Here is an 18,458-nt window from a genome sequence, read left to right as displayed (position 1 = left end):
GGGCTGGATCCACAGAGATCCGCACACTGAACAATTTCCTCAGACCGAGTCCTGACGACAAAGTGTTGACTGTTCATTCCGCAGGAGGAATTAGGTGAAAGGTGCCAAACAAGAGGACGTCTTTCTTCCTCCTCCGGGTGACTATATTTAATATTGAAACAGCTTTTTCTCCATCAGATATGTCATTAGGCTACAGTATTATTTGTGGGCATGTCAGGGCACGCTGGGAGGTGGAAGCTTCAGGTTCAGACATCAAGACGGACTTTTCTATCGCTTGATGAATTGACTCAATCAGATAATCCCCCTTTAAATTGATTGGTCGATCACATGTTTCTGCCCCCAGGTTTTAAATGAGAGCACCTGGTTGCATCTGCCAATAGCAGAAGTCCCGGTCAAATCTGAGCTGCGGGGTTAATGATTGACAGTTTACCTCGTACTTAGTACTTGAGCGTGGAGTTTGGAGTCTGCCCTCTCCTCAGATAAAATCTACTAGGAGAGGCTTGGACTTGCTCTGCCTTTCTTTTTGGCTTTTAGTGCTATTTCAGCCACTGATCCTGTTTGTGTGTGTCAGTTTTGATTCATCTGGTTGCAGAAAGAGGACACACAATGTTAACCTTTGTAGTGTTCTTGCTTTGCACTGCCTCCACTGTCTCAACCTCTGCCAAAGGTGAGTTGGTCTGATGTTGTGACCTTTTTTGTTGTTGCTTCTCTGGTATTTGGGATCCCTAAGACAAATCACCTAACGAGGATTGAAATAATCTATATAATCATCACTGAGTGCAAATATGGTATGACATTTGGTTTGATTTGTAAATGAAAAATGTCAGTTTCTTGTTCCTTTATGAGCTTTTTTTTTTTTTTTTTTTTTTTTTCAGACTAAAGGGACATATATTGGTGCTTGTTTGTTTCTTTAATTTTGCTCTACATTTCCAACCTAGATTTGATTGTCTGGCTGATTCCCACATCCCAAAATGAATGAAATACTCTGGGTGGTAAGACAGCCCTCATCATTAGTGGGTCTGAGTCACAGAGCCAGCGTGGAACAAAACTGATGAAAGGGATAAGAGTCTTATCAAGGATAATCATGAAACAAAGAAGGTATCTTGAGTTTTTAAATGGCTGAGATCAGCTCCACATTTTCAGTGACCTGTGATGAAATCAGATACTGACACGTCAGTCCAACCTCTCCTGTGGCCTTATGTCATATCGCACACAAAGCTCATCATTAATAGGGCAGGAGAGATTTTTTTTGTTTGTTTGTTTATCTTCTTTCACTTTGAGCACACCCTGTGAGATGGACATTGACTAAATCACCTCAGACTGTCTTTAGATGATCAACAGAATTTCTGAAAAAGAAGGGAAAAGCAATGTGACTAGTCAAAGTTAATTTTGGCAAAAAGAGATTTAATGGAGTTTAGAAAGCTAAGGATGTCATGGGTGCATTTAAAAAGAAAGGCCTGTCTTGTCTCATGAACATGGCACTTAAATGCACCAACAAAGATTTATTTTTAAAGCAAACACAGCTCAAAACCATTTTATAGTACCAGAACACAGAGAGTGAGGATGGATACTATGATGGATTTTATGTTTTAAGTAGCTATTGGTCAACTTTCACTTTGTAAGGTGCTGGCATTATTCATTCATTCATCTTCTACCACTTATCCTTTTCCGGGTCGTGGGGGGTACTGGAGCCAATCCCAGCCCACACTGGACATACACAGAAAGGCCCCAGGTCCAGGAACCAAACCTGTGACCTTCTTGTTGTGGGTCAATAGCACTAGCCACTACTGTATGCCGCTGTGCTGTGCTGGGACGAAATAAAGCAAAATACTTGCTCATAAAAAAAATTCTGTAAAACCAAAAAGGCTAAGCTAAAAAAGTCTGTTGCATTTTTATTTTTGGTCATTACTAATTTCCAGGGCTGTTGATCAATGTAATAATGACTCCATTCAAACAGTCCAGCCATTTTCACACCACAGTATGATCACATTAGAGTCTCATAGTAGATTAATCTCTTGTACACAAATTATATTTATTCACCAGATGTGTGTCCTGTGTTTCTTCAGGTGGTGCTGCAGGACCTTGGCTGAACAACAACCAGCTGTACAAATTCAGCTACACCACTGAGGTGCTGGTGGACAGGGCCAGGGGGTCAAAAGAGGGCAGTGGCGGCTACAGGATCTCAAGTGACGTTGACGTCAACCTAGTGTGGAGAGAGCCAAGCAGCAAGGATGACCAGCTGATTCGCCTGGTGGTATGTATGTTCAGGGAAATGTTGAGAGAGAGGATATGCTTCCATATACATTTATTACACTTTTAATTCAGTGAATTTTAACGCAGGAGAACCAGTTAACATTTTTGACTCCTAATATACATTTGACAAAGTGATAGTTAAACCTGTTTGCGCCCACGTTTAGACAAGGCACACACACAAAATAATCACCTTCAAAAGACTTCATTCAGTTTTTGAATTTAAATTTTTCCTTTTTAGATCTCAAAAGTGAAGATTGAGTCCAATCAATCTGAAAAGAAAAATGTCCTCCACGGGACAACAACTGAAAGTGTTTTGGGGAAGACCAGCTTAGCAGCTCTGACAAAGCCTTTCCTGCTGCATCTTAGAAATGGAAAGGTAAGAGTGTTAACAAAGCCAGTCAGTGTGTGATTTTCTTAATAGTCTCAATCACAAAAGTTTAAATACATGATATGTAGTATAGAGATTGAATAGTTGCTGGATATTTCTTTACAGTCTCATAGTCATTGAAGAGGTGTCAATCCCTAATTTTACATGATATGAAAATAAAACATCTTTGATATTCACTCCGGCTAGCATCAGTAGAAACAGATTAATTTATGAATGAATGAGTACTAAATGTGTGAGAGATGCTTGAAAAAGTATCATTAGAAAGTAACTATTGTACCTTCTGCCCTTGACTGTTGTTTAAATAGAAGTATTTTACTTTAGCTGTGCTGGAGTGATGATGCTGGCAGGAAATGCCAGACTCATTTGTGTGTGTGTTTGTGTGTGCAAAGGTCAGCAGGTTCAGAAGGTCAAAAACTGAATGAATGAGGCTGGTTTACAGGATGACCCTGCTTTGGTGGATAAGGTTCATACTCATTATGAGGTTGATATTTGAGCTTGACTCACTCTCTGTTATCATGTCACTGTCACTGTATGTTATCCAATATTGCTCAAATGCCACTAAAGGAGCAATGGTAAACTGATTGTAAGATATCTCATTTAAAGACTTATTTATTGCTAAACAAGCTGCTTGCTGCAGGTGGTAAATCTCTTTACACAACCTTTTTGATTAGATGCATGTGTACATTCATTCATTCATTCATCTTCTACTGCTGATTTGTCTCCGGGTTTTCGGGGATGCTGTAGCCCAACTCATGGTGGGCGAGGGCAGGGTACATCCTGAACAGGTCGCCAGTCTATAGCAGGGCATGTGTACCTGACTGATGATTAAAAAATTCTGCACCACGTCATAATGAAGCACCTGATAGAGTTTTACAGACACACAACACCTCAATTCATGTGTTTTATCTTGCTTAAATAAGACTTCTTTATATATTATTTACACAGACATACAAAATGTTTGCTAAAATTTTGTGATTTTAAGTTGGTTTCTTTTGGAGTAAAGTTTGTGGACACTGGTTTGTGTGAAATATGATTGATGAGTGTTTCCCCTGGTGTTGTTGGGTTATTTATACTGATGGCAGGCTGTGGCAGGAAAAATACACAAAGATGCACTGGACAGTCTATTTATGGTGGTCCTATCTGATTTTGTGGTTGAAGGCCACAAATAAATTACATACTGTATGGGAGACAGTGTAGGATGATGTAGTCAGCTGCTGTCTGCTTTTATGACGAGGATGGAGTAATTTCTACAGAGCACCGTCAGACTAAATCAGTGATACGAAGAATCAGTCAAATATTCATCAGCTGCCGTTACATTACTCTGAAGATATTAAAAGAATTACACATAATATTTAAAGTATTACATTCCAAAGTAACCTTCCTGACACTGACCATTATCAATTTTAACTTTGTATGTATTGAATGTATGTAATCATCATCCAGACCGTCAACCTGTCTATTAGAACCAGTACCAACTAGCCTCTTTAGAGAGATCTTTTATTTAATTGAGCCGTTCATTCTAGATTTGATTAATCTGACTTTATTTCTGGGTTATGTACCTCAGGCACTTAAGACCGCGGTCATCAAACCACAGCTTAAAAAGCCTAATCTTGATCCAGATGTTTTGGCAAACTATAGACCCATATCGAACCTTCCATTTATTTCTAAAATCATTGAGAAAGCTGTAGCAAAAAAACTACACAACTATCTCGATGGGAACAGTTTGTTTGAAGAGTTTCAGTCAGGATTTAGAGCCCATCATAGCACAGAAACAGCGCTGGTTAAAGTCTCCAATGACATTCTAATGGCTTCAGACAATGGATAAGCCTCCATACTTCTCCTTCTAGATCTCAGTGCTGCATTCAACACCATAGATCATAATATTTTACTACAGTGACTGGAACATGAAATTGGAATTAAAGGAACTGCACTAACGTGGTTCAAATCCTACTTATCAGATAGATATCAGTTTGTGCATGTTAACAACAGCTCCTCCTCATGTACTGTAGTCAGTCATGGAGTCCCGCAGGGTTCGGTATTTGGACCAATCCTCTTTACGCTTTATCTGCTTCCTCTAGGCAACATTATCAGGAAACACAGCATCAACTTCCACTGTTATGCAGACGATACTCAGCTGTACCTATCAATGAAGCCAAATTAAGTCACTCAGATAGTCAAGACTGCAGGCATGTCTTGAAGACATAAAAGTCTGGATGACTGGAAATGTTTTACTTCTCAACTCCTACAAAACAGAAGTTATTGTACTCAGCCCTAAGCACCTCAGAAAAATACTATCTAATCATCTCATCAGTCTGGACGGCATCACTTTGGCTCCCAGCTCCACTGTAAGAAACCTTGGAGTAATTTTTGACCAGGACATGTCCTTTGTCCCTCACATAAAACAAGTTAGTCGGGCAGCTTTCTTCCACCTGAGAAACATTAGGAAAATCAGAAACATCCTTTCTCAGGATGATGCAGAAAAACTAGTCCATGCATTAGCAAATTCTAGGCTGGACTACTGTAACTCATTACTATCTGGATGTCCAAACAAATGTCTAAAAGGCCTTCAGTTAATTCAGAACGCTGCTGCACAAATATTAACAGGAACTAGGAAAAGAGATCATATCTCTCCTGTGTTAGCTGCTCTTCATTGGCTGCCAGTAAAATATAGAGTAGAATTCAAAATCCTTCTTTTAACATATAAAGCTCTTAATGGCCAAGCTCCATCATATCTCAAGAGAGCTCATAGTTCCTTACTCACCAACTTCCAGTATCGGTCCAAGGGGGCGGACTCTTTAGTAATTTTCAAGACCAGGCTTAAAACTTTCCTGTATGACAGAGTTTATAGTTAAAAAGTTAAAGTCTACTACTCTACTCTTTAACTATGGTGCTGCAGGCCTAGGCTGCTGGGGGAAGGACTGAGCTTCTCTCTCTCTCTGTCTCTCCCTGTCTCTCCCTGTTACCCTGTCTCCCCCTCTCCCCCGCCCTCCCTCCCTCTCACTCGCGCTCCTTTCCTCCTCCCTTGCATGCGCTGATAAGAACCATCCTTCTTAAAAAACACAGTTTCACCCAGTTCTAAGCATTTATACTACATTTACTAACCATGTTCTGCCAAAGTCTCTGTATCTCCCAGTTCCTCTCCTCTCTCTCCCTGTCCTCATCCTGCAGGTGGTAACTCATTGCCATCCCATGTTCCTGCAACACCTGCTGGTCCCATATTTCATGAATTCTGTACTACAGCTCAACTCCATGCACTTCATGCAGCAACATGTTCCTGTCTACACCTCCCCCAATGCCTATCTCACTCTCTCTCTCTCTCTCTCTCTCCCACTCTCAACCCAACCGGTCGAGGCAGGTAGCCGCCCCCCCTGAGCCTGGTTCTGCTCGAGGTTTCTGCCTCCTAAAGGAATTTTTTCCTTGCCACTGTTGCCAAGTGCTTGCTCATCGGGGGGATCTGTTGGGTCTCTTTAAATAAATTTATAAAGAGTTTGGTCTAGACCTGCTCTATATGTAAAGTGCCTTGATGTAACTTTGTTATGATTTGGCACTATACAAATAAATCTGATTTGATTTGATTTGATGTAAGACAGAAGTCAGAGGGTATGCTTGAGCTAATTTATAAACAATGTTTGAGAGAGTCAAACTTATTTTTCCATTTGAAATGTGTCTTGCACCTCACATGCCTTCATAACAATTCTTGGTCTTGTTTGTTATTAATACATGTTTGTGAGTTATCATCAGAATGTATTATCACATTCTATTATATAAATGTAATGTGCCTTTTTAAACTGCACTTCAAAGTGGATGTGACACTTTAGTATCCAACGTAAAAAGTGACTGATGTCATGATCATGATATCTGCTACAAGAGAAAACTGACAGCCTGAAAGGCCTTGGGAAGTTGCAGAGCTTGGGTAGCTGTTGTATCAGTCATTGTTTAAAAGCATAAAATTCAGTGTAACACCTTGCTTTCCTTTTACATGTCTGCTACAGGCAAAAGCATTTTATTCCTACTGGGCGGAACCTGCAACCATCAAAAACCTGAAGCGTGGGCTAGCCAGCTTACTGCAATTCCAGCTCAATGCTGGGAAAGTTATAGAGGTAAATGATATAGTTCTTTGATTACATTTATTTATATTTTTTTTCATAATTTAATACATTTGACAAATTAAATTGCATCTTTGGACAGAACGATGTGTCTGGGAGATGCACAGTTGAGTACAAAGCAGTAAAAGGTCAAGTGATGAGAACAAAGCTCCTGGACACATGCAAGACTGCAGAGACCGGATTCACCACACACAGTCAGGTTAGTCACCATCTACACCAACATGCGCAGTAAAATACAAATGTTACTGAAATACTAATACATCGTGTCAATGAACTTGCCCCCCTTTAGGTCTTGGGTGTGAACAGGAAGTCCAATTCTGTTACAGTCTTCACGCTTGAAGAAGGTTTCATCCACTCGGCGGTGGCTGAGGAAATGCACTTGCTGGCTGTTAATGCTCGCAGAGCTGTTGCAGCCAAAGTAGTGTCCAGGTAAATGCCTTAAAAACACATAAAAATGTGGTGGTGTGTCTAACATGAGCACACTTTACATATAAAATTTTCCTGGCTCCCAGGCAAACCCTCAAATTGGTAGGCACAGAGGCTGGGCCGCTGGAGGCTGCTGGGAAAGATGTCCCTGGGGTTGTCAAGTCAATAGATGCCAAACTGGCAGCTGTTGGCATTATGGCTGAGAAGGTGAAAACCCAGTGCAAGAACTGTCCATCAGTAAGTTACCTGTTCACTCTCACACTTATACACAACTGCTTGGTCCTGCTGTCAGGTTACAGGTGCCAGACATTCATAGGGATTAAGACTCAACATGATCAGCTGGCTTTAATAAATTCAAGAACTTCCTCCTGCAACACTTTGAGATTATTCTGGCTGTTCTGGGTCATTTTTTGTAGTTTTGGCTGTCAAAACATTGCAAATTCACTCATAGATATTGCCGTTAGTAATCAGATACTGTATATTTTGTGCTGTAATATTTGTCTGAAACCAATCTGTTTTCTTACCCACGCGTCTGGGTTCTTCCTCCTAGCTTTTTGAACATTGGCAGGCTCAGCAGAAGCAGCTGGAGCCAGCGGGCTTGTCCAAAGCCACAGCTCCTCGTAGCTTCCTGGCCCTCATCCAGAGCATTAGGAAGGCACCCAAGGACGAAATCCTCAAAGTGCTGAAGAGTGCCAGCAAGACATCTCTGTAAACAAGCTCTTCCTTTTACCTTCACCTTACATACTTCTTTCTCACACCATCACTGAACTATTTTCTTGAATTAGTTTAACTTAGAAGATTTCAAATGTCAGGATCCAAAAGGATTAAGGCACTATGGCTCTGTCTAACTTCTTCCTATTGCACTCAGACCTCAGGTGGTGGATGCTGTCACCTCCTCCCAGACTACTGCATCTCTGGATGCCATACTTGAATTCCTGAACTTCACTGATGCCAAAGGTTTGGTCCTGCAGGAGCGATTTCTCTATGCATGTGGCTTTGCCTCGCATCCCAATGAGAGAATGCTCCAGGCTCTGCTGGTGAATACCATGTTTTTAGAAGGACTTACACAGATTTGGTAACTTTTTCCTGCTAATGAAAGGGCAGTATAAGACATCATGTGACAAGATGTTAGTAAAAACAGTCTCATGTTTCCTGCAGTTTCCTGCAGAAAAATGAACAATTCCCAAATGTATGCATTTTTTTATCACTCAGAATTCTCAGAATTTAGTTTTTATGAGACTTTATAAATGAATTGACTACTAATAAATTATTATAAAATAGTAATGTTTTAAATATGTTGTAAAGTTTTGAAAATGCAGTTTTATTAAAATGTTATAAAAATTTTATAATAGGTCATCAGTTTTCTTAAATAATATAAAATTAAATTTGAATTATATATAATTTAAGATTATTAGATTCTATAAAAGCATATTTCTGTGTTTTTAAAAAGAATTGTTTCCTTTATAGGAAATTTCAAAGGGAAAGATTGGCAGCACTGACATCAAAGAGTCTGTGGTGATCATTATGGGAGCATTAATCCACAAACTGTGTCAGAGAGGAGGATGCAACTTACCGGTAGATCTCTAAGTAGATAAGTTCAAGAATAATTTCATTTAAAAATCTAAAGCTTCAATGAGCTTTTAGAAACTCAACTAAACCTGGATGAATCCAAGAGCTGACTGATGACTGTCTGCTATATGTTTACCTCTCAGACAGTGGTGCAGGTAAAGAAGATGATTTTAGAAGGTCCTGACAGCACACAGGATGAGTCCCAGGTCCAGATGTACCTTCTTGCTCTGAAAAACTCACTGCTCCCTGAGGCCATTCCCATCTTTACCAAATATGCTGAATCGACGGTTGGCGTTTACAGCACCATTGCTCTCAGCGCTCTACAGAGATATGATGTTAAGATCATTACAGATGAGGTATGGACACATTAAATAATGTAAATGTAGCATCCCCTTTTATTGGCAAAGTCAAATGCTTGATCGAAAAAATATTACTTTAATTAGTATGTCACAAAATTAAGCACGCAGTTCTTATTTCATCTCATCTCAGGTAAAACAGACAGTGAACAGGGTTTACCACCAGAATCGTCGGATCTACGAGAAAAATGTGAGGGCTGCCGCTGCTGACGTCATCCTCAGTAGCAACCCTTCATACATTGAGGTCAAGAATCTACTTTTGTCTATTGGAAACCTTCCCCATGAAATGAACAAATACATGCTGTCTAAGCTCCAGGACATCCTTCGCTTCCAGATGCCAGCCAGGTGGGTGATCAGACATCCAGTGGATTACATCTTTTTAATAGAAAGAGTGTAAAAACTGACAAAAATGAACCATTTCAAACAAGAATTTACAATTTCTTTGACCTTATTTCCTGCATTCTTCAGCAAAGTCATACACCAAGCTATGAAGGACATGATTTCCCACAACTATGACCGTTTTGCAAAAGTTGGGTCATCATCTTCCTTCTCGGGATTCATGGCACGTGAGTAATCAACTCTTAAATCCTCAAGCCTACAGGAAGAACAGATTTAAAGTTAAAGGGTTGTTAACTTTATTTATTTATTTATTTATTTTTTTTTTTTTTGCTGAGTCGCGGCATTAACGCAGAATCTTATTACGTTTTGAACAAGAGAACCTGTCTTGACAGTGACACAGATATAATTCTGAATAAATCTGAACCCTTCAGAATCTGCTGATGTGACCTCCACATACAGTTTGGACATCCTGTATTCAGGCTCTGGGATCCTGAGGAGAAGCAATATGAATATTTATGGTGCTAGTAAAGGAGCAATGCTGCATGGACTACAGGTAAAGAAACATCTGAAATTAATACACATATCAAACTGAGGTTAGCATTAGACCTTGAAGAAAATGTTAATGCAAATGATCACTCAGAAAATGCCAATGAGTTTGTATTTTTATTGTGTCTTAGGTGGCAATTGAGGCCCAGGGTCTTGAGACATTGATTGCTGCCACGCCTGACGAGGGAGAGGAAGACCTGGAATCATTTGCTGGCATGTCTGCGCTGTTGTTCGATGTCCAGCTGAGGCCTGTGACTTTCTTCAAGGGTTACAGTGACCTCATGTCCAAGATGTTCTCCATGACTGGGGAGCCCATGAATGTTGTGAAAGGTCTCATCCTACTGACAGATCATTCAGAGGTAAGACATTAACACTAACTGTGAGACATCCTAGTATTTAAAGCGGTCATCCTGAAGAAGACAACTGGGGTAATCAGTCATGCAATAGGAAGCAATAGTGGGACTTAATTACAAATGTAAACTCTGTGTCTGTATGTGTGATTGCGCAGTCACAGATAATAAGTGACTCAAGTTCAAAATTTTATTTGTTGAGATTAATGATGTGAATATGAACAAGGTCTAAATGTGTGCAGCTGATACAAGGATGTGGCAACTGCAGAAGTGCGGCTAATTTAAAAGTGATGCTTTTTAATAAAGGTTTAATAAGGTGAATGTTACTATGACATTGTGCGACTTTTGTTTTTCTTTCTCTCTTTGTTCCTGCAGGTCATCCAGCTGCAATCTGGTCTGAAGGCAAGCGCAGAGTTTCAAGGAGGGTTAGCAATTGATATTTCTGGAGGCATGGAGATCAGTCTGTGGTACAGAGAGTCCAAGACAAGTGTCAACAACAGGTACAGTCCAGAGATAATGAAATAAGCAACAGTTGCAGTTGTTTTTGTCCTAAAGTGAGTCGGGGGAGCAGAAAAACTTTAACTTCATGTTATGTGTTATTTGGGTCATAGAGTCAGGTGCTCACAGAGTACTGTATGTACAGTATGATTTAAGACACTTGCAGGGCAAAAGCCTTTGTGATAGACAATTCTTAGAATCCAGCCTTTTGTGAAAAAGGTTCACACCATGTCTGTGCTGCAAATAGATTTGTGTTGATGGTGGATTCATGTGATCTTTAGAAAGGCTATAAGTGCCTGTCTGATTCAATTGTTCCAGCAGCACTTTGGACATGCTCCTGTATTGTGCCTCACACTGGTCTAATTTTTAGGCTCGTGTGGATATCAGCTCTATCTGCTTTGCTATTTTCAGTCAGTGCACAGCACAAGTTGCTGAAAAGGGGAGAGCACATCACTCATTGGTGTCAGTTAGCCTGTAGCCACTGGTGATGAAACCAGGTTTCAACTGCAATGCCACAGACTTTTTTTTTTACATTCATATATATATAGATCGTGTGTGTTTCATATGCAGAACAAGGTACCTCTGTATTTTTTTAAATTCACATCCTACAGTTTATGTATTCATAGTTTTATTTTATATAGCTGAAAAAGTTATCAGTTATTGTGTTTTGAGAGTATTTTACCTTTTCCCAGCCCAACTAACCATTATTAGTGACTCAGATGATGTGCTTTAATAAGAATCTATGTTAAGGTAACAAAAACACATGATGCTGTGTAATGAATTTCTTTTTGGAACGGCATCACAGGGAAGGAAAGTGTAGTCTAAGACATATTTTTGCTTGGAGGAGGTTCTGCCCTTCATCACTGTTAAGGTTAACATTTTGGATCCTGACTTCATGATGATTTGACCCATGTGTAGGGGGAATGGCAGAGGCAGGTGAATGGATCAGCATAGTTGTACCTCTTCCACTCTGATAATAGATGGGAGCTATGTATAGAAGCAGAACAAACCACACTGGCATCCCTGCAAAGGCATGGGCAAAGTGACAGAGGTTGGATTTTCAATTGGTTGGCACTGTCTTCGACTTGAAACAGGAAGAGAAATGATAAATGCTTGGTGAACACTACTTGTCTGATTTTTTTGCTGTGCTTTTGAGCCACTGATAAAAGCACATGGCCACAATCAGTGACTAAACATACACTAGTTGTAGAACGAATCCCAGCTGTCATCGATTGGCTGGAGGGTACCTGCAGGACAGCTCTGCCACAGGTACACTGAATTTGAGGTGATCATAGGTGAGGTTGTGCTAAAGTTTAACTTTAACGAATGGATGAAAACATTAATTCTTTAGGTAAGTGGCTGAATAGGAAATGGAACAACACTGCACACTGGCCTAAGAAAGGAAATGCTAATTCTCATGTATAGTACACACGTAAAGAGCATTTTATAGGTGATTAAACATGTAGACGTGCTGTGGATGTGTAATGTATAATATAAAATGTTATGTACGGAAAGATGAAAGTTAAAATCTTGCGTGCATTTTATTTTCTTGTATTAAATTAATTCAGTTTTGTCTGTTAACATATTTTAATTTGGATTTTGTGTTTGTGATTTCAGAGGAGCTCTTGTGGTCACTGGTAACGTTACAGTGGACATGGACTTCCTTAGAACTGGTATGGAGGTCAGCTTTGAAACAGAGGCATCACTGAACTTCATCACCACTGTTCAGTTCTCTGAGTATCCCTTCCTGGTGTGTATGCAGATGGACAAAACTACCTTCCCCTTCAGGTACAGCAAGAACCTCACAATAAAGAATAGATTTGTTATCATTATTTAAATAATGCAAATAAAATCTAACTTAAAATGTTTGTTATGTTCTTCTTTCAGTGAGCACCTGACTAAATATGACAGCTTGTCATCAGGGAAGCCCATTGTGTTGCATAAGCACAAAAGGCAGCTCGTCCCAGGGGCTGAATTTCCTCTTCACCAGGAAAACTCAAACATGTGCAAGAGGGTTTTTAGCTCCAGCTGGTAGATTCCTCGAACTATCCAGGAACAAATCTTCATTCTTATGGGCCGATTTTCAATGAAGATTCATTCAATGAAGATTTTTTTTTTTTTTTTTTTTTTTTTTTTTGTTTGGGTTTTATTTTGCCACACATGCAATGTTTACATTCCTCTGAGTATTTAAGTCATTTCAATTTGACATATTGTTTGAAATCAGCAATTCGTGCATTGTCTTCTTATGGACTTATTTGAAAATATATTTATGATAGGCACATGCATAATGTATGTAGTGCTCAGCACGAATATTACCACTGTAATTTTCTCCAACACAGTTGAAGTAAATATTCACATGTGACTATCACGCTGGAAAGAGTGGATTAACCTTCCTACAAACAGAAACTCTCCCTTCAGTCATTTCTTTGTTTTTTGATTTAATATTATTACAGTGGGGAACAATTTATTGTTTGATGTCACTGTATTGCTGTTCACACACCTGGAATAACTTATACTGGAGCAATGATAAGCATTTATTAAATTCTTTACAATCATGTTTTTAAATTGTTCCCATGAATGCCATGTATGTGCATTATTTTACTCTGTACTGAGTGGAGATGAAAATTGTACCTTTGAAACTGAATCCACCAACACTTGACGACAAATATTTTTGGGATCAGTTTGGTGGATTTGTAATTGGCTTGCAATAAATGGGCACTGGAAACAATTAGTTTTTGTTTTATGAATTTAGATTTACCAAAACAATTTTACAATATATAGTCTATAGGCAGGAATAGATTGACCCTCTGGGGATGTTCAGGGAATATTCTAATTTTCTAGTCCTTAAAGTCCACTCCACCAGTTTTACATAACAGTTTAGAAACAGTTGTTGTTATGTTCGACGTGAGCTTTGTGACGACAAAGAGACATTCATGTGACGCTGTCTTAGCTTGAAAGTTATATCAAAACGCCTAAATTGTAAAACAGGAACACTCCAGTAATTAAAAATTGTATTTTACCACAGTAAACATTTATTTTCTGTTCAGAGATATATTGCAATAATGCTGGACTAAGCAGAGTCACAGCGCTGCACTGTGTTGTAATCTGAGTCTCTCTATTCTTTGTTGTGGTGGCTCCTGTGGCAGCTCCTGCACATCAGTGCATGTGAGTCTTTTTAACCCTACACTGTATTAAACCTTTGGTTCCTTTGGCCTGATGTGGGTTAATGAAATAAATGAAGTCGTTGTTTTTTTTTTGTGTTGTTTTTTTAAGTCACTTTGGATCCACCCATCCTGCTCTAGCACACCTGAGTTACCAGAGGTTTTTCTTCTGCATTCAAACCTTAGGTCCCCCTATACTGTATTTTCAAACGCACATGTTGTGTATTGGCCACCCAGATTTCATTAATATCAGGTGAAAGAGACTTTTGAAGAAGACTTGAGCAACCAGTGTTCAGGCTAAAAATGCCTCAAATTTCATTCCTATGGTCCCTGTAGAGAAATTATGACAAAGTTCTGGTCTGTCTTCGCCCAGACGGAGAGGATTAAACCCTGCTGGACTACAGTTTGCCTCAGAGCTATATTTCTGTAAGTGACTCGATACTTACTGCAGAATGTTCCACCTCTGTCTTCATTAGTGACTGGCAACAGCTGTGGGGTATTAGCTAACTGCTAACATGCTGCTAGCCACATTATGAATGAGCCAGGTTGCAAAAGGTCACATCTATACTAGCTTGGGCTAATGGTTATGGGTTCATTGGGTGCGCTTTGTTGTTGTTGTTGTGTTGGTGGCCATGCACTCTAGGTTACCTCTTTTGTGCTTCTTGCTGTGTTTTTTGTGGGGATGGGGCCTATGGCTAACTGTTGTGGTGACACAGTAATTGTTGTGGTGTGAGATCCTGCAGTGCTCGTTACATTTTTACACAGTCAGAAAACGTCTCTTTAATGTCTTATACAAGTTCATTATGATATGGCTAATATAAAGTTTTTGTATGTGTTTCTTTTAAGGAGAGCTAGTTCGACAGGAGGGATATAAATGTCAGTCAATGTTAGCCCAAGCAACAATAGCAACCAGTTAAAATGGGAGTCTTTCTACATACTAAGCAGATCAAGGCAAGGCCAATTTATATCTATTATCACTTTTCATAAAAAAGGAATTCAAAGTCCTCTCCAGGCAAAAAGAGACAGATTATAGCGATTATTAGAATTACAATTTAAACAAAGCATAAAAGGAAAAAACATATCATCTTTAAAAAAAAATGTTTTAAAACAAAACAACAACAACAAAACAAGGAGTAAAAATTATTAAAATAAGCTTAAAGTTAATGATTGAAATGAGTTTAAGATTCACGGGAAAGCTGTAGTAAACAAAAAAGTTTTTAGCGCTGATGTAAATGAGCTGACAGTTTCTCAACACCCCAGCTGTGAAAGGAGTTTGGAGGAGCTTGGACACAGTGCTGCTTCACCTTTCTTGGTCCTGCTCCTGGGAACACTGAGGAGGCCTGTTTCTGATGACCTGAGCAACCAACAAGCACATCTGCAATGTATTCAGGCCCCAGAGTACTTTGTCCCTTGAGGACAGATAGGATTTTCAAACCTATCCTTTTACGTACAGGGAGCCTTTGCAGTGATTTAAGGCTTCTTGTCTGTTTTCCTGGTGGTCGTCAGGTCTCTATCAGCAGCATTTTGGGTGAGCTGCAATAGTTTGATTGTTTTTCTCATTGAGACTCATAAACACATCATCATAATAGTATAACCTACTGAAAATAAAATGCATGAATAAGTTTTCTATGTTTTTCATCACAAGGTCACAAAACATGACCTTCTTAATAATCCCCAATGTGTTGGTTGTGGCTGCATGAACATTTTGTTACCTCGCCTAATGTGTATTTGGTATTTTGTGGTATAACTAAAATGTATTTTAGTTGCCTAAATGCAACATACACTTTGTTGATCCAGGTGAGGCAATAAATCTTGATTTTACTTGTTTCACAGCTGTGACATCAGAGCCCCTTCTGGCATCCAAACACAACAACTGGGCCTCAATGTAGATTCTTTTGAAACCACTGAGAGCAGCTGGGGGCAAACCAGTGTCTGCCAGTCTCGCTGCTTCCAGGGCAACCAAATAAACACAACAGCAAACTGTCAGGTTAAACTTAAGCTGCGGCCCGGGTGATGTTTCAGTGTTACCAGAAAGCTAACCTTGCATGCTGGTCGATGCCAAATGTGTACTTCTCTTGACATAAATCTGTTTAAATGCTGTTGACCCATGCCATTTACTTTTCTGTTTTCAGTAAAGAATTTTCATCAGCCTTGTGACAGCCGCAGTAATGAGTTCAGACAGATGTAAATGAGACAAAAATGGTCAATGTGAATATCTCTTAAAAAATATTATCCACAAATAGCCTATCAAATAGTCAAAGTCAAACAATGTGTGAGTAAGAAGAGTTATTATTTTGCAACCAGAATTGTTTCTTTACTGAGAAGTTTTGGTCAATTAATTTTCTGTTTCGTAGCTTTCGTAGCTAAATATGAAGGATTGATAAATTTCAATTATAATGAATGAAAAATGCTTAATTGTTCAAAGATCATTTGTAAACCATTAAAAAGAAAAGGCATGAGCTCTTGAGCTATGTTTGACCAACCAAACACATTTTAGAACCAGCGGCAAGACGTTTTTCACTCAATCACAAATGCACTTATATAAATTATATAAAGTCAAGGGCACAAACATGTCCAGTAGCTTGCATTTTGAATTTATTGAAACATGTAGGCTTGTCAGTCTACATTACACTCCTTTCTTATTTTACCGTCAAAATATGTAAGTGCAAACATAACACTTACTTTTCCTTTTCAGGTACCTCTCTCCTGTCATCCTTACCTCTGTTGATCTCTGGGCAGCCATGCAATACAGGTGACATTCGGCCTAACACACAAAGCCCACAATGTCACTTTGTGACTGTAAAACCAATGAGACATTCACATACTGTGTGCACTTAACTCAAACCATCTCACCTTCACATAACCCTCTATACAAAAGCAAGCGTTGATACAGTCAGTTTCCCAAATTTAACCTCTAAGGCAGCAGGTTTGTTGAAGGACATCTGGAAGAATGTTTTAAAACACATATTATCTATGTTACAGTGCATCTTTGGGTAAAATTAATCAAAACTATTACAAACTTTACAGTAAGTAGACATTGTGCTCCTGCTGTCACCAAGGTTTACAGCCATTCTTTGCTGTCAGTGCTGGTGACAAAATTGTGACAATCCAAGTGCATTAAGTACAATATTATTATTCACAGATAAAGGTCATACAAGAAACTATTAATATCCAAGGGAAAGGTTTTCTCTGTTTATGACAACATTATGAGAGGGTCTCAAAAATTATATGTAAATGTGCTAAAACAAGTTAGTTATTTTCCATGGGTAACTTGCTTACATTAAAAACTCAATAGCAGGAGGCGGCTATCTGCTGTTTGTGACCAATGCATGGATGTGTTTTTATGATTTTCATTATTGTTATTTTTTATTAAAATTTATTGGCATACTACAGATCTTAACATTTTAAATAAGTACTTTTTATTACGTGCAAATCTCTTAACTGCCTAAGAAGCAAAGTAATTTAGAATAATGGTTAAAATACCATTATTAAGAATGACACTGTGTTACAAATTTAAGTTACATTTCACCTCAAAAAGCATTCAATGTTTGAATATCAACTTGCTCTATAGGAGCAAACCATGTCCAATCTAGTGTATAGTCAACAACAAATCTTCCAAATCACTGCATGAAATCACTTATCACTTATAATGAAATCAACTCACAGGTCAATTTTAAATGTTGTCAAAGAGGCATAATACAATTATTTTACAGAATGAAGGTACATCGACTGACCAGCAGCTCCAAATACCTTTAAAATGTATTTAGTTTTGAAACATGCTAAAAACAGCAATCTATATGGTTTACTCGATGATGCCCCACTGTATATTCAAAAGGAAACAGGATAGGTCTTTAAATCTTCAAATCTTGTTTGCATGTCATCAGTTCATGTGCTATTATCATAAAATGTCATAAAAACCTCACTGGATAAACATTTTGGCAAAACAGGTCAATGGGTTTAAACAAGACAAATGGCATGGCTGTCTGTAAAGTGTGAAGACATACCCAACACATATACAGTCTGTACACTCGTGTCTCGCAAAGTAACATGACTCCTCGTTGTATGCTCACCGAATGCTGAAATACTATCTACAACTCAGCCACAAATGCTAACACATTCAGACACACGCGCACAAACTTCCATCTTGTTACACTAAAGTGTAAAATAAACCAACACCATTAGAGGACGTTATCCCCTAAATGTCTGAGCTGGCACTGACTCTTTAGGCCCAGTGCTACTTAGTGATTTAAGTACACTGTTAGACCAAAATCCCAGCTCTGCCACATCTGATGAACACACTTGATGTGTTGCTCTTTCCTTCAAATTGTACTATATAGAAGTGTGTGTTTTATGAATTAAATTTAAGCATACACCACTTCATACAGAGCACCAGTTGTGATTGTGCAGCATTCTGTCATAAGTCATAACATAGAGGGCCATACATTCACAAGTAAAACATGACCCAA

General features: G+C 38.9%; 1 protein-coding gene across 1 annotated transcript; it reads left to right on the top strand.

Annotated features, from left to right (window-relative positions):
- Positions 1–390: 390 nt before the first annotated feature.
- On the top strand, positions 391–12,884 carry mttp (microsomal triglyceride transfer protein). Its single transcript, XM_029507215.1, has 18 exons — positions 391–667; positions 2,067–2,254; positions 2,492–2,629; positions 6,634–6,741; positions 6,830–6,946; positions 7,037–7,176; positions 7,260–7,410; positions 7,724–7,881; positions 8,042–8,210; positions 8,641–8,748; positions 8,886–9,098; positions 9,232–9,443; positions 9,567–9,664; positions 9,869–9,990; positions 10,115–10,342; positions 10,709–10,833; positions 12,449–12,619; positions 12,719–12,884. The coding sequence occupies exons 1-18, from the start codon at positions 607–609 to the stop codon at positions 12,864–12,866; spliced, it is 2,655 nt and encodes an 884-aa protein (XP_029363075.1). The 5' UTR covers positions 391–606; the 3' UTR covers positions 12,867–12,884.
- Positions 12,885–18,458: the final 5,574 nt, after the last annotated feature.

This window comes from Echeneis naucrates, chromosome 1, assembly GCF_900963305.1.
Source record: "Echeneis naucrates chromosome 1, fEcheNa1.1, whole genome shotgun sequence".
Taxonomy (NCBI): Eukaryota; Metazoa; Chordata; class Actinopteri; order Carangiformes; family Echeneidae; genus Echeneis; species Echeneis naucrates.
The sequence above is the reverse complement of the archived record's forward strand: the minus strand, read 5'-3'. Positions and strand labels throughout refer to the sequence as shown.